The 21,605-nt window shown below is 38.6% G+C and overlaps 1 protein-coding gene across 1 annotated transcript in view; it reads left to right on the forward strand.

Annotated features, from left to right (window-relative positions):
• Nucleotides 1-21,605, forward strand: part of BARD1 (BRCA1 associated RING domain 1) — a 66,418-nt gene that overhangs the window by 19,364 nt on the left and 25,449 nt on the right. Inside the window, exons 5-6 of the mRNA XM_067548707.1 lie at nucleotides 10,136-10,216; nucleotides 10,936-11,108. Of these exons, the coding sequence (XP_067404808.1) occupies nucleotides 10,136-10,216; nucleotides 10,936-11,108 (254 nt within the window). The remainder of the gene's footprint in view (nucleotides 1-10,135; nucleotides 10,217-10,935; nucleotides 11,109-21,605) is intronic.

Genomic DNA, 21,605 nt, shown 5'->3' on the forward strand with positions numbered 1-21,605 from the left:
AGTACAAATCCTCTGTTTGAAATCATTTATATTTAGTTATGGGAGAGAAAATTACATACTGTAATTAGTGACTTGAGAGCTCTAAGCATGGTACTGCTATTACCTCAGTTCACAAATTCAGCATACTCATCTTTTATTATTAAAAGGCTGCTTACAAACTATCCCTGTACGTTTCCAGAGGGATTTTTTTTAAGGGATACTGTCAGGATTGATTGTCCTAAAATTTGACCTACCTTGACAGCTTTCCCACACCTTTCCTTCAGGATTGCAGTATGTTCAATATATTTTTGAGATGGGAAAGGAGCAGCTATGCAGCTTATGGTGAGATTCATAGTAAACCAAGAGATAAGTCAATAAGGTGCAATTATCAAGGTATGGTTTTCTTGGTGTTTCTAGTCAATGAGCTAAACATGGAAATCTGATGCTATTCCTCATTAGTATTGGTACAATTTTCCTCAGTTTTCTTTTTCTGCATTAAAGAACACCCAGCAATACTAATTATTCATATATATAATTGGATAGGCTTAAAATTGAGTTTGATTGCCTCTCAGTTCAGCAACTGATAAAAGAAAGAATGGTCTTGTGGTTAAGACATGCAACTGAATTCAGCTGGGTTCAATTCCCAGGCCTACCATAGATTTCTTGTGTGACCCTAAACTAGTCACTTTGGATATGTCTACACTGCAATTAAAAACCTGTGGCTGGCCTGTGCCAACTGAATTGGGCTTCTAAGGCTGTTGAATTGTGGTGTAGACATTTGGGCTCGGCCCTGAGCTCTGGGACCCTCCCACTTCGCAGAGTCCTAAAGCCTGCACTTCAGCCTGAGCCTGAATGTCTACTGTGCAGTTAAACAGCCCCTAAAACCCAAGCCCCGTGGCCCAGTTCAGCTGGCATGGGCCAGCCGTGGGTTTTTAACTGAGGTGTAGACATACCCTTTATCTCTCTGTGCTTCACTTCCTCCTCTGTAAAATGAGGATAATGCTTTCTTTCTTCCACACTTTGTCTTGTGTATTTAGATGGTAAAATCTTTTGGGCAGGAATAATCTCATACTGGGTGTGCATACAGCCTCTGATGCAATGCTCTAGGAACCACTGCAATGCAAGCTGTGGTGTATTGAAAACGGTTAAAATTTCAAGCTACACTTTTTAAGTTTTAAGGGGTTTTTGAGTCTTGGTTGAAAGCAAGAGGGCATTGTAGGGAAGCATGCGATTTAGGTCTTCAACAGTCAGTCTGTAAAGAGCCAGGTGGATTGAATTGTGCCTCTCTATTTTAGAGCACAGCCTGCTTTTTGTGTGTGGTTTTTTTTATTCTTGTGTGTTACAGTTCTGGATTCAAAGAAATAAAGTAGTGTTACCTTGCAGTCTTTCAGCAAGTGTATTTTGTTTCTGTGCCTATGCAGTGAACATAACACAAACAGTAAAGGGAATTGAGTAATCTCTGCACCTGACTTCTCATGTAAAGAGAATTTTAGACAGTTATACATGTAAGGTCGCCCAGTCAGCTATTTCAGTTCTACAGCAGAATGAGTTTCTTTCTCAGTAATTCGAACATTGTTTTCCTGATTTCTTCATTCACCCATGTTTCTCAAATGGTCACGGTAATGGAAACAGTCTTGAAGGAAAAAAAAAGAATTAAAACTTAATTCTCTGGGACTTCATTAATTATGAAATCCATATTATTTTCATTAGCTTGTAGGCCCTAATACATTGCACTTAATGGAAGTTAATTGAGTTCTACTTTTTTGTCTTTTAAAAGAGATAATTAACATTATCAGGCATTAAAATTAAGTGTATTGTGCTGTTCCAAATTAATCTGAGCTGGAAGTGTATAGGGCTCTTTCCTTTTACTACTTCTACACTAATAGTAAACATATTAAAAACAAAATGGTTCTGAAAAAAAGATTATGGCATGGTTCATGCTGAACTACATTCATAAATTAGAATGAATGTAGCTATTTGCCCAGTGAACTGAAATCATGTTTTTTATTACCTTCCATACTCATTAAAAGTAAAATTTTCAAGTAGTTAAAGTGCAAAATGTGGTCTATTGTACTTTTAAAATTATTATCTACACTACTGGGGAAAGCCCCACTCCATCACAGTTCTCCCACCTCTTAATTATCTAAATTAATTTATACCAAACGTTAGTTCAGAGAACTAACTGCCTTACATATGTGGTGATTAAAACATAGAAACTTGCACCTCTTGGCTTGTAGATACCACAGGGTTTTAAATTTAGCATGGAATTAGAGAATCCTGTAAACTTCCTGCATACACTTTCCTTCAAATAAGATTTTGCCTGTATTTCTCCTGCAAGCTGCAGTGTCAATGGGCAAGGGAGACTGTAGGGAAGGTTCCCTAAGCAGAAGCAGCACCAGTATAAAGTACAGCAAGAGGAAAGAATGATAAAATGTGAGATGGGATGAGGACAACACAGGTGAAAGCACATATAGTTGGGAAGAGTTGGAACTTTATGCCCTTAACCAGTAGCAGCTAAGAACAGAGCTATCACACTCAGATTCTGGGAGCTGGAAGCAATTTGCATGTATTTAGGTGATTTTATTTTAATTGACGGAACAGTGTGGGACTGTCAGGATTTGCTTTGGGTGCTAGTAAAAAGATTACTTGGCAGCTTTCCTCTCTACTCCAGGGATCCTCAATTTTTGTGTATTTGTTCAAGTTTAGTACTGGTTCCTTTACTTTCATGGCACTTGCATTTAGTGCAGTCAAGACTTCTGGGTAATCCCTTCTAAACCCCTGAGGGAGTTTTTGCTTTTTCACTTATCCTGTAGGGACTGCATTCCTAGTTAAGTATAGTACATCATCTAGGAGGAGAGAGAGATCCAGACACCTCTTTCACGGTATTCCTGAGCCTAAGGTAATACTATATCCAAACTCCTCTATAAAGTGACTTTTGGTTTCCATTTCAACAAGTTTAATTCATCACCATCTGTCCCCAAAACCTCAATATTTTTTACTGGGGGAGACTAGAGTGTTTAAATGTTATGTAAAAAAGGCAATGAGTTTAAATACCTAAGCCACATGAAGCTTTTTCACACAGCAGCAGAGAGGAAAGATCCAGTTCTTAAAAAACTTTAAACTGATTGAAAAACTAAAGGAAATTGGCAGGGTAACTCAGAAGCAGGTGCAATACCTGCTACTGCCTTTAACTTGTTTGACATTAATCAACTTTAAATCTGGTCATGTCCTTTTAAAATCTAAGTGCTGTAGTAATACTAAACAGACTATTGTAGATAATAATTTCCAGGCTTTTTCAAATGAAATTCACACTCAACAGCTTAAATGTATTTCAAACAAATATAAAAGCTTCATAACTACTTTATATATAGAATTTAGAAACAGAAGGATTGCTGTGATCACACTCAATTTTTGTTTCTCAAGTATTAGTGTCAAATCTAAAATTGTTTCCACTCTTCTACAAATACTGCTTTTTATAGTGCTCGGTCTCTGTGATGGGAGATGGGTTTAGCTTAACTCTTCTTGGATACTTTGTTACAAATAAATGTGCTGAACCACCATGCTTATTACTCACTAAATGATCTGCTGTTGAGGAAATTAATTTTAAAGAAATCAGAGGTGAAAAGGTGATTAAAGTTTTAGTCAGAGAATTCACAATTATTATAAGTTCTAATTCCTTGTCATCCTCTTTCTCCACTTAGTGCAAGTTATATATAAGATGTGGGAAAGCAATAAGGGCCGGGGAAGAGGGGAAAATGGGTTGTTTAACAACCAGGTAGTTGATTCATTATATCAGATATTGGATTATTTTGTTGGACTTGCAATATAGTAAAATCACTTGGAGATTTAGAAATAGAGAGGGAAATGACTTCTGTGGATTTATCTGGTCTCAGCTTTAGTCCTCTTCATGTGATAGACTCTAATTCTTATTGTACTTTATTTTTTCCATCCTGGCATTTAATATCTCCATTAACTTTAACACACTGGTTATTATAAGGAAGCTGCAAAATATCTTTATTTAACAGAAGTAGTAAAGGGGGAAAAGTTATAAAATAGTTAAAGGGATGCTGGCTGCTTTTCTGAACCATCTGTCTGTACTCGCATTTGATACAATTGATATTAAGACTTGAAAAAATCCACTTGCCCATGCCAAATGGGAAGCATTTCTGAGCAAATGCCATCAGCATCTGCAGAATCTAAGGTTTCATTTAAAATAAAGAAATAAATAAATTTAAAAAAAAAAAAAAAAAAAAAAAAAGGGGGGGGGCGGGAGGGGGGCGTGATGGCTGTGAAAATATCCTTCTCCATGTAAACCAGTTCAGTGCTGTCTTCTAGATTTGTGGACAGATGGCTCCAGTGCCTTTCATGCTGCTGTGCTTGGAGCTTTCCCAACCTGCAGCAGAGTGAAGACTAACCAGAGCCATGTAATTTTTCACTGCTGCTATTCACAACCTTGATAATCAGCTTAAAATGTCCTTCCCTTGATCTGTTTCCAGTAGATAATTCTCCCCCCCCACATACCCTGTGATGGTTTTCTTCTTGTACACAAGCTAGTTGTTTCCTTTGGGTACTATTCATTAACAATAAAAAACCCACAATAATTTACTATATCAGCTTTAGCTAGCTAACCTCTATTCCTGTGTCACATATATAAACATCAGGTGGTATTCTCCCAAGTAGGAGCATCCTAAGTCTTTCCAATAAATCTGTTGGGCAGAGGTCTGTATCTAAGTTGACCAAGGTAACAGAAGTCCAGCTCAGTGAGTTATATAAAATTGCTCATAAAATCAGTGAAAGTGAGACACAGACTGAATTAGTCCAGACTAAAAGGTCTACTTATATCACCCAAAGGCTATTAAGATCATGACTAGTAAACAAAAGGAGAATGGAACCGGAAATTGAAATGGCCCAAAATCTGTAGGTTGGAAACTAGGTCTAATTGGTGGTCAAAATAGTGAGGGAATGGACTATCCTATCCATTACCTCCATGCCCCATGAGGTCCTTTTGAAAGACTCCTTGGGGATCTAACGCCTGGAGATGGGTGGACTGTAAAGAGTGAGCTTTACTATCATTGCTGTCACCCTCACCATCTGTTGGGACCAAAGAATCCATCATGAAATACCATTGGACTTTCATTGTCATTCTCCTGAGAGATGACCTTAACTGACCAGGCAGGGCCAGAGAGAGACCCAGATGACATTGCTACCTCCACCAGCTTCGACTAAATCCCGAGCAACACCTGGAATGTGATATTTGGGTCTCTGCTGTCAATGCCCCCACACCTCCATGTGTCATATTCCTTCCTTCCCCACCTTCTTTTCATTTCTTATCTGTCTTTTGCCTTTTGTTTAATAAGTTTGGCTAAGCCAGCCAAGAAAGAGATTCATTACACTGCTGTGAGCTCACAACCAGTGAGACAGCTCAAAGTAATGTCTCAAAGGGCACATCTACACTGACAGCAGCAAAGTCGCAGCCATCAGATCGACTTATCTGGATCGATTGAGCGGTCAGTGAAGACCCGCTCAGTCAATCCAGAAGTTGATGCTGTTAATCCACCCCCTCAAGTAGTGTAGTGCTGCGTCGATGAGAATGCGGCGGGAACGTCGATGGGAAGACGCTGCGCAGAAGAGAAGCACAGCCGTCGACGGGAGTTTCACAAGCTCTCTGCATAGTTTGCGTAACTTCTGTCGACTGCTGCCGAATCACCGGGGTAAGTGTAGACCAAGCCAAAGACAGCCTGATGCTGATACAAGTTTGCCAGGTCTCAGATTAGCTGGTAACACAGTGTGTTGCATGTTTTTCTCCACAGCAGGGTTGCAAGTAAGAGTGAACACCACAGAAACTGCATTTTCTATCTAGGCTATTCTTTTCTTTACCCTTTTGTGCATATTTCTCTCTTTTTTTGTCTAAAGGAAGCAGGATTGGACTTCAACAGTAGCAGTTCCAGCTCATCTCAGCTGAATTTTTCTCTTTCCCGAATAACTATCCCCTGTTATTACCATCTTTAATACTGTCTAAAAGAGTGTCATACAAGGTTTTCTGTATAAAAATACTGTATACAATTAAAGGGAATAAGGAATGTTGTTAAAATGAAATTCTTACTTAATACATTACAAGTAAAATACTTTAATTTTCACCCCTTTTTTTCCTGTTTCTTTAATAAAAGATTATTAAGGCTTGAATGATGATGGGTGGTATGGGACAAAGCAGGCTGAGGTGGATGTACTTGAAGCCCCAAATCATGTTTAAATGTTTAGTGTTGTATAGTGATGGAATCATGTTAACACTTTTGACTCTTTGGACCTATTTTTTCCCATTAAGCTTAACAGCCTTCCTAGCATAAGCTCAAACAGACACAAAATATGGTAGTGGTATCATACCTCAGTGCTAATACTGTGTGGTGGAAAAGGTTGGATGATGTATCGTAGTGTCACAAATACATATAGAAGCAAGGAAATAATTTTTTATCTGATCATAAGAAATTGTTTTAAAATAAAAGCCAAAGCAAGTTTTCTGTGCCTTCTGGTTAAATGAGTACTGGATGGTACTCTTGAAACTAGAACTATGTATAGATGGAGAGTCCTATTTTGTTTTCTTTGCAGTTGGTGAAAACAGTCAAAGAACATTAACTGATCACTTATCTTCCTGATTCCTCCCAAAGGGAGATGGACACTATATAGAACCAGATCTTCAATTGGGGCTCAGTTCTGCCAGGTACTTAACACTCCGGCCGTGACCCAGCAAAATGCTTAGGCATTCCCTTACCTTTAAGCATGCGAATAGTCGCTATTGAAGTCAATAGGACCATTTGCATGCTTAAAGTTAAGTATGTCTTAATTGTTTTGTTGGAGTAATCAGGAGCTTGGAAGATTGAGTCCCTGGTACGTGCCTGTTGAAGATCTGCCACACCTATTTTTCCCTCGCATGTTTCTTTTTTAACAGCTATTCACTGTCAAGTAGTTGAATGCATTTAAAAACATCTTAAAGGTTCAGGGTGCGGAAAACATAGCCTCCATGAATCTTCTAACATGCCCTGGAGCTGTAAATTTAAACTTTAATTTCTGGCTATATTTCCTCTGTCAGTCTCTAGGCCACAAACAGCTTTCTTAATGCATCTCTTCTAATCTTGATTGACAGTAGCTGTTCAGTCATTGTGCATGTGTGTAATCGAAATGAAAGCTCTTCTCCCACTCCCTTCACTTTTACTGTGAGTTGCAAGTGGTAAAAAGAGAAGTTCCATTTACAGTTTAGGTAACAAAATGGATTTTTTCTCATTTCCAGAGAAGAAAAAATCCACTCAGCTCCATTGTAAACTGAGAAATATTGTTTTATAGTTTTACTCTAACCATTTTTCATTCTGTACATGTTGATAGTACTTTTATTTATCCACAGCAGCAAACTTTTACTGTAATAAAAATTAAACTAGCATTTTATGGATTTGTAATATGAATGTTAACATTCTGAGCATTTAATGTAGCTAATGCCCACACCAGGTATGAATTATTTGCCAGGTGTGTTAACTGCTTTAAGAGAACACTGCAAAAATATCAATCATTGTTATACTTGTTCACAAGCTTGATAATTTTAAAAGAGAAGCTCAGATATCACTTACCATAGGTAACTCTTTTTATCCATGGGAAAAACTCTGTAGCACTGATCACTGTTATCTGCCTGTGAATATTTTATCTTTGTGCATGGTTTCAATGTGTCTCTTTCTTTGAGATCAAAAAATATTCTAACTAGAACTGCATATTCTTTAATTGCTTAAAATGTAATATTTTGCTGGGGGTGTCTAAGTTGTAATATAAGGCATGGAACATATCTCTGTTATATAAATTCAGTTGACTGATGTCGCGTTTTATGTGAATGTTGAGTTAATTTTTCTACTGTCAGTTGCTGCTTATTTTTCTGCTGAACAGAATTCAGTGTCTTGGAAGAGTTTTCTCTAGTTGTAAAGAATGAGGGTTAATGCTATTCTTCATTGTCTCAGAAATGTTCCTTGATACCATAACACAGGTTTGATTCTGTCCTTCATTTGGTTAAATGTGGTCCTCAATTTTGGGCCTCATATACGTTGTTCCTAAAGAAAGAGGTGAATTCTAAGGTAAGTAGTGTGGTAGGAGGGTAATGGTCAGGATCTCTTTCAGTTAATATACCAGATGGCACAAGAACTACAGGTACTCAAATATTAACTCCTTTCACAACTTTTTGTTGAGAGAGAGAGAGAGAGAGAGAGAGAGAGAGAGAGAGAGAGAGAGAGTGAGCTACTGGCTTTCAATCTTTTTGAGTTCCCTTACCCTGTTTTCAGTAGACCTGCATTTGAAGGCCTTCCACGTTTCAGCTTTTGCCATGAGGGCAGGAGATTTCATCTCACCTATTTAGTTTTTTTCCCTATTGTCTCTATGTAAGTTTGCAGTTCTGTCTTCCACTTCCAATTATTTTTCTCTCCTTTCTTTACCTTCTTTGGAGTCTTAGGTTCTTGGCATATGAAGTTCTTACTTCTTCCTAATGGTTTTTCCCACCTTGTCTCTCCTTCTGTAAGTCCCCCTTCCTTTCTTTCTCTTCTTGCCTGGTTTGTCCGTCTTCACATCTTGGGGTTCATAGCTGGCAATACAGATTTTGCCAAGGATAGTTCTAATTTCCCTGGGGACTGCCCTTTGACACAGTGGGAAAGCTCATGTGTTCCCATGACCCTGAGAGCTTTAACTCCCGGTAGGGCCACCCAGCTGGACAGGTGAAAGGATAGGGACCAGAAGAACAGCAATCAACTGGTCCTCCAGGTTGGGGGTTGAGTGATAGGTCAACAACCTATTCTCATAAAAACATTTAAGTGGTAGAAACACAGCAAAGTAGCCATTCCAACAAACAGCATAATAGACAAGGGTGACGGAACCTTGTTCATGCTCTAAGTCAGTGGTTCTCAACCAGGTGTATATGTACTGATGGGGTATGCAGAGGTACTCCAGGGGGTATGTCATCTCATCTAGATATTTGCCTAATTTTTTCAATAGGCAACATAGAAAGCAGTAGCTAAACTAAAATTTCATACAGATAATGATTTGTTTTTACTGTTCTCTATATACTGTAATGTCCGAACAATATTGTATTCCAGTTGATTTATTTTATAATTCTATGATAAAAATGAGAAAGTAAGCAATTTTACAGTAATAGTGCACTGTGACACTTGTGTCTTTTTCTGTCTGATTTTGTAAGCAAGTAGTTTTAAAATGAGGTGAAACTTGGGATACACAAGACAAATCAGACTCCTGAAAGGGGTACAGTAGTCTGGAAAGGCTGAGAGCCACTGCTGTAAGTAATGTCTGATAAAACAGAAAGGCATCTGGTTCAGAATTCTAATAAGCAGGGAGTCTGGGAGCTGTTACGTCCCCCACTGTAACTAATTCTATGGGCACTTTGGTAAATCCTAGGTTATATTCTTAGAGGCTCCTCCTTCTACTCCAATCATTTCTGTCTTTTGGGCATTCTCCCTTCCTTCCTGCATGACTTCCCCTCTATACCTTAGCAAAACCTGAATATCTTGTAGTATTCTACCAGAGTGGAAATGAAATTATGATAGTATAACTGTCAATAAGATAAGGGTGCTGGCAGTTTTACCATACATAATAATTGAAATGTTAAATAGAAATACTTTCTCTTTGCTACTTCTTTCAGTATTTTAGACCTGCAAATTGGATGTTTCTAAGTCAGGCACATAAATCGGGTTCACTTGTGCATGCTTTTAGCTAGTTATTTAGATTAGTTTGACAACATTTTTGGTTTGAAGGACATGCAGTTTTTGGATAAATGTGTACCTGGTCTTAATCTTTGCAGTTGGTCTTAGCCAATAGATTGCAGTCTACACTTGTCCAGTTCTATATTCTGAATTATTTAGACTGCGTCAAACATGCCTTATTCAGTCTGCTCCTGACTTAAATAAAACAGTTAAGTGTTTCTGACTAAACTATATAAATAAACAGTGTTTTTTTCCAAAACAAAGAGTAAAACTTTATCAGGTTGGCATTGTCTAAATAAAAGGTTTGATTTAATTGCAATCAAAATGATGTATTTTATAATTGTTCTCTCCCATTTATTTTTCTCTTTGTTCTGTCTATACCTTCCTAAGATGTTTAGCAATTTTTTTCCCCCCCCTTCTAGGGTGATGTATCAGCCGTTGAATACTTACTGAAAAATGGAGCAGACCCCAATGTTAAAGACCATGCTGGATGGACACCGTTGGTGGGTATCAATATTTTTCTGATATCTACATTTTTGTCTGTTTTCCTTTCCTCCCCACTTCCATTTCTTAAAGTTTGTTCTTCCCCGCCCCTATCTTCCTTCTGACAATGTGAGAATGGTCTTCCTTTAGAATCATTCCACCTCTCCTCAAGTGTCAGTGTTCTCTACCACTTTTACCATCATATTCAGGACAATCTTCTATGATTTTGTAAGTGTGGAAAATGATCTCTTTCAAGGTTAGTGTGCAAGGACGGTTTCTTGTACATCTTGTAAAACTCTTAATGCCATTAGACCTGAAGTTCCCACCATTTTGGGTGCTCATCAGATAGTGGAATTTGAACTTCTGGTTACCATCAGGTATATTTTCATATTGCTGCATGCTTGAATTTCATTTAAAAAATGGTAGGTAGTGAGTGCTAATCCCTTTTCATCTACTGCCTTTTTCTCCCAAAGAGCATGTTTTGACCCTAGTCGATAACTTGGAAGGCTTTCCTTTATAATCTTATTTGCCCAATTTGAAAAGATACATACTTGTTATGGCTGTTGTACTGTCAAAACTTAATAGCGTCTCCATATCATAGTGCCAGTCTGTGAGATGCTATGAAAGTGAATGCATTAACTCATGGTGACAAGCATCCATTTTAAAAAAAAATTCTGTGCTTTCATTTGAATGTTATGTCTTTCTCTCCCGTGTACTTTTTGTCAACATCACTGATTAGCATGAGGCTTGTAATCAAGGACACGAGAAGGTGGTGGAGCTATTGCTACAGCACAGGGCTTTGGTAAACACGACTGGGTATCAGAACGACTCACCGCTTCATGATGCTGCCAAGAATGGACATGTGAGCATTGTTGAGCTGTTGCTTTCACATGGGGCCTCCCAGGATGCAGTGTGAGTAGATGTGTAATGTTGTTTTTTAATTGACTTCTTTATTTCCAAATTCATGTCGCTGGTGAAAATCCAGGATGTAACATTGAGTAAATTTGAACGAAAACTCTTAATACAATACGCATGGTTTATTCAGTGAGAGCTTCTTTTTGTGTTCAATTACACAATGCTCTTATCTTCCCTCTTTTCAAGTTGGATGTTATCCTTTTTGCTGAAGCTTCAAGGTTGACCTAAGCTTTCCTTTATGAAGTTTGGAACAAATCACGAATATTGGGCTTCTTTTAAAAATTAGTAAAAAAAAAAAAATAATCTGAGTGCATAATGGAAATTATTACTGATACTTTTTTAAAAGTACTTCCATTTTAACTATATATATTTCTGGTGAGTTTGCTCTATTGATATGCATGTAGCAAACGTCTGGAGTTATAAAGTGATTGATACTGACTCATACACTAGAATTATTCATGGATTTATCTTTCCAACTGTCATCACATCAGCTGAATGAGACGCTATGTTGGTCATAGAATATTAGAGTTGGAAGGGACCTCAGGAGGTCATCTAGTCCAACTCCCTGCTCAAAGCAGGACTAACCTGGTCATGAGATGATATGGTAGTATTGCTATTTGTATTAGCAGTGACATGTATAAAATCTGGAATCTGGTACTATGCATGTTACCAGTAAATGGCATGTACACATTACATGCTTATAGAATGTAGCCTTGTTCATATCTGACTTGTTTGCTGAAATATGTACCTCGTTGGCCATGGTGTGAAGTTGGAGATAAGGAAACTTTAGTAAATTAGTTACCACAAATTTTGTAAACTTATTGAAGTTCTGTTACAGAATGGAGGTATTTTATCTGTAAGCAGAAAGCGATCAGAAAATACTCCTAGTTTATATGAAATGCATCAGAATATAAAAATTAAATCAGAAAAGTAAAAAGGAATCCTTCTCTTGGCCCTTGCAGCATGCATATATGTATATGTATGTATAAAGGATCATATGTCTGCTTCTTAATGTGTCAGCTTTCCAAGAACTGGTTCACCAGTTGGATTTTGGTAGCTGGCTATATGGTTTTTACAACTCTCCTGGGTTTCTGAAAATATTTCACAAACAACCGATTTTGGTATAAATCTTTTTGATAGCAGCCAAAAGACTGGAAAAATTGTACAGTAAGACTTTAAATCGGCAACACTAGATTTTTCAGATCTAGGTCTGTTTTTGGTAGATTTGCTATCAGAAACTGAAGTGAAGCTGAGAGAACTTTTTTTCCAGTTAGCCTTTTCATACTGGCAAATATATGACCACCTTTGGTCAAAAAGTCTCCTACTCATTTCAAATCAAGAAAATAGATTGAAGTCCAGTTCCATTCAAGCGAATGCGAACTAACAAGACATAGTCTAATGTGGATAGAATCAATATTCTACTATTTATTGTAGCAAAAATTATATCTAAAAGTGTGACATGGGATATCTAAGACTACATCCCCTCTAACATCAGTATTTTTAGGAGACTGGCAACAGGTGCTATCAGCATACTGCCATTGGTGGAATCTTTAGGTACAGAAAAGGGCTGTATTTGAATTTTTAAATGAGCAATGTTAATAACGGGGGGGCACCATGACTTCAGAATTTCCAGGATATACTAAATTCATTTATATTTACTTATGTGATTTTACAAATAGGTACCTAGCAAGATTTTTTTAAATGTACCTTGCTAAAGGCTCCTGTAAAGTGTGTGGTGTCTGAGAATAATGATAATGCTAGACAATTCTCACGCAGTAATTACATCAGTGATTTATTCAAACTTTCTTACAATCCTCTGGGAACAAATTTAGCATTCTTTGTGTTTCATCTCTTGAAATAGACCTGCAAGTCTTATGAAGTGCTAAAACACTAGACACTTGCCAAGTACCACAGAAAAGTTTGTTTTCCTCATTTATATAGTCCTTCTATGTCTGTTGTTGAGGATACTATTGTGTAACTCACTACTGGAGTAGTTGCAGAATTGCAGCGAAGATCTTTTCTTCCCGTTTGGTAAAAGCAATTAGTCCTCTGACTCCATTGGATAAAGATACTCCCATGTTGTAGAGTATAGAAGAGTGCCCTCCCTTTCAACGATGTCAGGAGTAAGCCTTCAATTTAATAGCACTATGTAAATCTAGGTATTTTTCATCAGTAAATCCCAAAGTGCTTTACAAAGGAGGCAGTATTATTATTGCTATTTTACAGATGTGGAAACTGAGGCATGGTGAGAAGATGACATTAAAGTGCAAACAAAACTTCTAAGTTCTAGAGATTTTTCTCTCATAAAGCTTGCTCCTGTTCCCAGTGTGACAGTGCATCATGTTGACTCTTGCAGTTCCCTCTGACTCTCAACTCTTCATTCTGCTCTTTGGCATCCCTTGCTTCAGTTAATTCTTGTATTTATTTTCACTGAAAGCATGACATAACATGACATCACATAAATTCAGACTTTCCTAATTGCCTGTGTAGCAGTAATTGTGACCAAGCTGGTAGTATAGAGGTTCAAAGCCCCTTATTGATCAAGGCAGGATGGTTTCTTATCATTGAGTTAATAATCCCATTGTTTTTCAATATGTGATTTCTTAGAACCAGGCTACTTATGTACACCTCTGACATGGGATTTCTGTCAATATCAGCTAGGCTCTAGAAAGGGTAGAGATTGAGTAATACTGAGTCTTGATCAGGGGTCTGAAGCTGTACTATCAGTTTAAGAATCTACTAGGAAGATGCACAACTTTAAATGGCAGATGTTTGTGGTCTTAGCTTGTACTGCTTAAACTGCTTTGCTGTTATCTTCATCTCAGTTCATCTGGCTAATATTTCAGTTTTCTACTAATTTTTGTTCATCTCCATATCACCAGACACTTGAGGAGCTTAAAACTTCCTATTAAAGGGAGCCCTCTTTGTCATGAGATGTAAGTGGTTCTTAATTAGCTGATGAAACCTTTTAGAGCCATATAAAAGCCTGAATAATCACCAGTTTTTCCTGTATCTATCTTAGCCCACTAAATTTTGTCAACATGTTAAATGTGATCAATCCATATTTAGGCCCACTGCATAAATATTCATCATTAAGCAAAATGTGGCTTTTGCAGTCAACCTCCTTTATTTTGACTGCAAAATTATGTAAGCCACCATTTTATTTTTGAGTGTGCCCTATTAATTTGGGGTGTTAGTGTATCGGAATAAAAGTGAAGCGTGTGTTGCATTTAGGGTATGTCTACATTTGAGAGCTGGTGGTGTAAATTTCAGCTCGAGAGACATACCAGCATTAGCTCTGATCAAGCTAGCACAGTAAGAATATAGTGTAGCCATGGGAGCACAAGTGGTCGGGGAGTGGCTAGCCACCTTGGGTATGTACCTAGCATCTTGGGCAGCCAAATACTTGGGGTGCTAGCTCCTCCCACCACTCGCAATACCACAGCGACGCTATTTAGTTCACTAACTTGAATGGAGCTACTGCACCTATGTCTTCTCAAGCTGAATTTACACCTCCCTCTCTAAGTGTAGACATATCCTTAGAGTGCTAGTCTGAATAGTTCTATATTAGCACTTTGCAAGAAGTGTACTATAAAATACAGCAACCTAGTTTAATACTGCTTTTTAGGGATTTAGTATCTTATTTACTGCCGTGCCTAGAGATCCCAACTGAGATAGACCCATTGTGTTAAATGCTGTACATATACATGGTAAGATCTGAAAGCTTACGCTTTGTCTGCCCTGTCTGTTTAGATTGTAAGGGAGAAAAGAAGTACTTTTATCTCCATTTGACAGATGGAGAACTGAGGCAAAGGCTTGCCCAGAGTCGCACCAGTAGTCTCGGCTAGGCCAAGAATTAATGTTTTAGCTGTAGTACATACATTACTCACATTTGGAGTCTTTGTGAATTTTTAAAATTTAACTTTTCAAGCACCTTTAAACAGATGTCTTATATACCATTTAAATAAACTTCACATCTAGCACATCTCACTTGAAGGAAACTGTCAGATTTTTATTTCTATGATTTAGGTATAGGAAATAGCATTACTGTAAAAGGGAGTGTATGTACATATTTTGTAAGAAGAGAACACAGATCAGAATTGTTGTTATTTTCCAGAAGACATATCATAGGATTTCAGGTTTCCTTGGCAAGACTTTTTTGGAGGGGGGAATCTGCAAGATTAAATAGGGAATTTTCTTTTCTGTTCAAAGTTTTTCTGAGAGATACAAACTGCAAATGAAAAATATTATATGGACCAGTGGACCTATTAATTGCCCGGCAAGTCTAGTTAATTTTTTTAAGTTAATCTCCTACACATTTATATTTTCATGTGCTTGTTCTCTTGAGTTCTGTCTTTTTTTCCTTGCTTCACAGCAAGCCAAGTGACTTGAAAAATTAGATCTATGCATTTGCAATTTCACAGTTGTTCATAAATGCTTTCACTCAAATGGGCTATCTCGCCAGTTCTTCATGCACAATAAGTTTAGCATTAGTAAAAATTGTCTCATTGCCTTATTTCTTTTAGGTGTGTGTTAGCCTTCATCCAGTGGATGCAAGTTTGAGTTTGAACAATCCTAGGCAAATGGGAATATTTATTTAGGAGTAGACTTGCCTCTAAGTGGAGATGTGAGGAAGGCATGGGCATACTTTGCTCCACTCTGCAAGTAGTCCCAGATTATGTTGTGCCTCAGATACTCCTCAGACACAATTCCTTCCTTGCTTACCCCTTGCTTGGGTGTTGCGGGGGGCAGAGGGGTGTGTATTAATTTGCCTGTTGCCCTATACCAGCAGCAAATCATAACTCACAATCCATCTTAGTTAGTGCTGGTGCATTAACTTTAGTAGTGCATTAAAGTTAGTAATGGCTGGTGCATTGGGGAGCAGAGTCAAGGCTGTGCCCACTTCCCATCTTCCTGTTTCCACAGTGTAAAAAGAGAGTTCTTGCTGTTTACCATATAGCCCAAGTCTGACCGGTAAATGAGTTATCTACAGGGAATTAGGAATTTTCCACATGTGGTAAATGGTAAAAATGTAGCATTGGGAGCTGATCTCTCTATTTCCAAGAAGGGTTGGAAACCAGGAATACACCTGTGCATACAAAAATTTAGCATTTGACTGCCTAAATTGGAGACTGCAAACCAAAAATCAAACTTCTCAAGGCTTTTGAAGTTATCCTTAATTCTGCACACATATCTGCCTTCTTCTGTTCTCTTCTTCTCTCTGACCCTTATTTCCTGACTAGCAGGTCCTCCCCTCACTACACTTAGCTATATCGTTATTGTTACCCCATATGCTGGAATTGTATGTGTGGGCTTGGCAGAATTCAATTTTTAGTATTTGTAATTTCAAGGGATATTATCAATGTTTATTTTTAAGCACTTTTTCCCCTATTATTATGTATTAACATTTTCAGAGTTGTAGGAAATGATGGGGGTCAGATGACAATTATTTAGTGACTCTAGATGTTGAGATTAAAAAAGTTAAAAGCTTTATTACTCTTAAAACTCAAATTTTCAGCATCATGTGTAAAAGTATCTGAAGTAAATCAAACTCTAAGAAGTTCTCAAGCAGCACTTTTCTTACTTTACCTATCTGTAAATTTCGATTATCATCGATGGAAATATTTTGTGTGTGTGTGTGTGTGTGTGTGTGTGTGTGTGTGTGTGTGTGTGTGTGTGTGTGTGTGTGTAAATAAAAATGTACTGATTTAAAAAACAAAAATATTTTCAAGCTTCTGTATTCATGATTGAGAAGTATTCTCAATGCCTGTTGTGCCCTACCTTGAAACTGAGCGCTGCTTTCTGCACCAAGTGTGCTTTTCCAACATGAGAGGCCCACGTCAAGCTCCACCTGTTGGTATCAGTGATGTCACCCTCATCCCTCAATAACAAACATCCTGGAAATTTTACATTGATTCCGTTCAACTGGCAGCAGCCAATGGACTCCCATTGTTCAGTAGTGTTGCCCATCAAACAAACTCCAGGGCTAAAGGTTGTCAGCTGCTGTTGAGGAGCTCTTTGATGTTGTGGTCGTCAAAATCCATCATTGAAAGTCCTGAGAGGTCAGCTGCAGTATCATATGCAACATTACTCTCCGTATTGGTTTAAGCATGAGGCTTGAAGTGCCCTTGAGGGTGTCTGTTCTCCAGCACAGCGATCCTTCCAATATTAGGTTTAGGTTCTCTTTAGCCTTGAGTTACTTCACCATCAGTCAGTACTTTGATGACTAGCTGACAGACTTTCTGGCTCTTGTACAACTAAATCAACCTTGAAAAGTCTACTTTCACCCTCATTCAAGAAGAGGCATTTATTGGAGCACTTCTGGACTCTGGATTAGCAAGAACAGTACATCTACCTTGTCTAAAAAAGATGGAGCCTCTAACTTCAGGAGTCTGTCAGCAAAGAATAAGAGGCTAAAAATTGTAGGGCTTTAGTTAAGGTTGAGGAACCCTTTATTTAAAAGGAGACTCTTCTATGTACTGTAAACCCTGCATGCTTACATGGATCACCTTGAAATGTGGTGTTCCTCAGTAGGGGTGAAGGGTAGAGGGAGTGATCCATATTTGGAATTATTTGAGCTAAAGGTCCCCAAGATACAGCCTCTTGCTTCTCCTCTCCCCAAAAGCTTTTCTTAAAGTTGACAAATTTTACTGATGCTTTTCTGTGCATATCTGGGCATCAAACCATGTGCCCAATGCTGTCTCAATCACTCAACACTTACCTCAGTTAATGCATGGCCACCACTGCCCCTTTGGGAAGGCAACATTGAAGATGTCGTTAAACAGAGCATTAGGTTTGCGCCTAAGGTTTGTGCACCAAATGGGTTACACGTCACATGTGCAAAGTATGCAAGAGGGTTGCTACCCAGCCTGTTTTCACATGATCTTGGTGGCTCAAGGCGAGATGCTATGGTCATTGAACCTGAGCAACACCGAGGCATTATAAATTCAGAACCCACCCGTGGCAAAAATCTGAAAATGAAATGTCTGCATATTGCTACAATCTGCCTTTGTCAAAGGGTTGGTTTTAATTTTTGTTTTGTTTTTTGGGGGAAGTGGGGAGGAAAATGTAATTTGAATACAGCAGAAAATTCAGAAGGTGCTCAAAGTATCTTGAAAAAGAAAATAAATTGCGCATGCAAATGCTTGCTGGGAGAAGGGGGAAGAATGGAGGGATAGGATAGGGACTGTGGGCACAGGTCAGGGTGTGGGGCACTGGGAGTTGGGGGCAGGGTGATTAGGGGTGTGGGGACTGTCATTCTCCCTTCTGTGTCTGTGTTGGGATCTGGGGGCTCTGACCCTGTATGGTGGGTCTGAGACCCTCTCTCTGCTCCCCAGATGTGTGCCAGGATCTTGGGAGGCCCTGAAGGTAACACAAATTTAAACCTGAGAGAAATACAAAGTTGTTACACACCATCCCTGTGTGGATTGGGGGAGCTAGTGGGGCAGGAGTGGAATGGAGGGAAGGTGGACTGGGTGGGCAAGGGGTGTGGCATAGTAGCGTTGGCCAAAGCAGAGACAAGGAGTCTATGGGCTGGGGGGACTTAATAGGTGTGTAGGCTCCTTGTACAGTTAAGGCTACAAAAATCAAGGCCTGTGGGCCTCCAATAATCTGCCTGATATGTATGTAGCAGCAGGGTGTGCCAAACAGCTTGGCACAATTTGTGTGCTAATAACTTCTACGGTGCTATGGCTTAATGGGTAAGGAATGGGATGGTGAACTGAGAATGGTGGTGGGGAGCCTATGTATTGTGGGAGAGGAGGAGTGGAAAAGGAGAGAAACACACCTATCTTTATTCATGTGCTTAGTTACTATAACTGCCATGTAATAAAACTGTCAAGTTCTTGATTTCTCTCATTGGCCCTGTTAGCACCTACACACTCCAAACATTCAAAGCATAACCTTCATCCCAACTCTACTATAACAAAGTATACAGAAGGTGATATTTAGGAATTTTACACAACCATGCTGGGCCTAGTGCAGAGAAAAGTGGACTGGGACTCAGAAAACCTGGGCTGTGTTCCCAACTCTGTCACAGACCTGCTGGGTGACCTTGGCACCTTCACCTCTCAGTGCCTCCGGTTTCCCATCTGTACATTGGGGCTAATGATGTTTCCCTCATTGGTGAAGTGCTTTGAGATAATTCACTGACAGAAACCCCTCAATGCAGAGTTGCAGTTGCCCGGTGGTAACTTTTTTGCCCTTCTGGAATGTTAAGTACCGCAAACCTCAACTTCTGACAAACTGGGAGTGAAGAGTTCAGCTATGCTCCCATGTGAACTTAACTGTGTTCCCTTTGAGCGATGCCCCAGTGCGCTCAGAACATCCATGCTCTCACTCTGCCTTTGCGCTGTACTGGAGTCACCTACACCTGTACTACTTCACTTTAGTCTACTCCACAAAAAGAATACCTCACCTGCTAAATTTACAGTCTCGTCAGCCCCGTCATCCTTATACACAAGCTGCCATCTAACAGTATACTATTGCCCAATCCAGGGGGACAGAATTAAGATTGCATGGAGATGTACCTTAACTTTGTTTCCTGGTTTTCAGAAGGTTGAGTTTTGCTGAACTCTATGTTCTAGAAGGGCACAAGATGCCATTGGACAATCTTAACTCTATTACATTTTTTTTGTGAATATGATTATTATTAATATTAATTAATATTAATTCTAGTCAGCATGGTTTCATAGAAAATAGGTCTTGTAATCGTATGGGGGGGGAAAAAACAAATCTGTTTTACAGATCTAGTTGATAAAAGCAACTGTGTTGATATAGTATACTTGGATTTATCCTGGGTTTCACATGACATTTTGGTTTTTTGGTTTTTTTTTTTTTTTTAAAGTACATTATATGGAATTAACAGAACACATGTTAGAGGGATTAAAAACTGGATCACGGACAGATCTCAAAATGTAGTTGTTGATAGCGAGATACCAATAAGTAGTCTTTTTTCCAGTAGGGTCCTCCAAGAATCAGTTTTTGGTCCAACTCTGTCAAATATTTTTATCAGTGCTCCAGAAAATGATATAAAATCTTTGCTGGTGAAGTTCGCAGATGAGACAAAGATTGGTGGAGTAGTAAATAATGAGGGTGGGTTACTGTTATAGAGCAATCTGAATCGCTTGGCTAAATACTTGCAATATAATTTGTTCTAATGTAGTCAAATGCAAGGTTATAGCTCTGGGAATCAAAAACACAGGTTATCTGCAGGATGAGAGATTATCTTCAAGTGTCTTGGAAAGCAGAGATTTAGAGGGATTTTGGGCTTGTCATAGATAATCAGCTCAATATGCGCTCTCAGTGCAATGCTGGGCCAAAAAGATCTAATGGAAAGAAAACTCAGAATACCTTCCTCTGAAGCATCAAATTGACCTTAGCTAGAGATGGGACACTGGGCAGGGTGGACCATTTCTAAGGTAATACAGAAAATCCTTTCTAGCTGCTTGGTTGGTATGTCTTGCTCTCACAATTGGCAAGGACCATGGTGGCGCGGGGAGGGTGTTCATCTTCCTCTGTAGCATAAGGTGTGGTTTGCCTGCTGGGATCATCTGGGCATGTCTCACCTAATCAATGTCCGGCTATTGCAAGGGCCTCAGGCTTTGGTGGCACATTTAACAAAATCTACAGCCTATGTTTATGCAATGTTACAGTTGCACAATTTAAAATAAATATATAGATAACAAAATATTTGGGATGTGTAATATGGCCCAGTTGCGCAAACCTGAGTTCTTGCACTTTCTAACATTATTGTACTTTAATTGTTCGACTTTAACGTTATGTGAACATTCCTTATTTTTTTTTTTGTCACCTTGCGATATCAACCTTGTGCAGCGTATGCACTGGTAAAAGGTGAAGTTTAAAAAAAAAGCTCTTTTGAAACAAAAACTTCCAAATTGTCATAAAATCCCAATTAAATACAATGTGAAGACAAAAAGTGCAAATGAAAACACTGTATATAATAAGGCATATAGTTTTTCTTTCACTTAATTGCCAAGACCTGAGTTGAAGCCCTTGGGATTCTTTTGCAACAATTCATGACATCACTATCACTCTTTAAAATAAAAAAAAACATACAAACTGACATGAAAATTAACCTTTTTAAAAGCTATGTTTAGCCATCTGTTGTAAAGATGATTTTAATGCATATGCTAATATTTATTTCTCTTTTGGACCTGTTTGAAGGAACCATCTTATAGCAGCTTGATTTAAATATGGTCCTAATTTAAAGAGAGTCCAAAACCTACTCTGATGCATGACAAAGCAGGAACAGCATGGTAGTATTTAATGGGCTGCAACTCCCAGGACTGGGCTGAGGTGTAACCAATTATCTTTTAATCTGTAGCATTGGTAATATGCCAGCTCCCAGCGCATTATTAATACAGGAGAGCTAAGGGCCAGCAATATTGTGAAATTAGGGTGTTTTTAGCAAAAACCCATCCAGAATCTTTGACCAGAGATTCTGTCTGTTAGCAAGTTGTGCATACTAATGAG

The sequence above is a fragment of the Emydura macquarii genome, unplaced genomic scaffold (assembly GCF_026122565.2).
Source record: "Emydura macquarii macquarii isolate MOO-44397 ecotype Brisbane River unplaced genomic scaffold, CSIRO-AGI_Emac_v2 contig_1253, whole genome shotgun sequence".
Lineage (NCBI taxonomy): Eukaryota > Metazoa > Chordata > Testudines > Chelidae > Emydura > Emydura macquarii.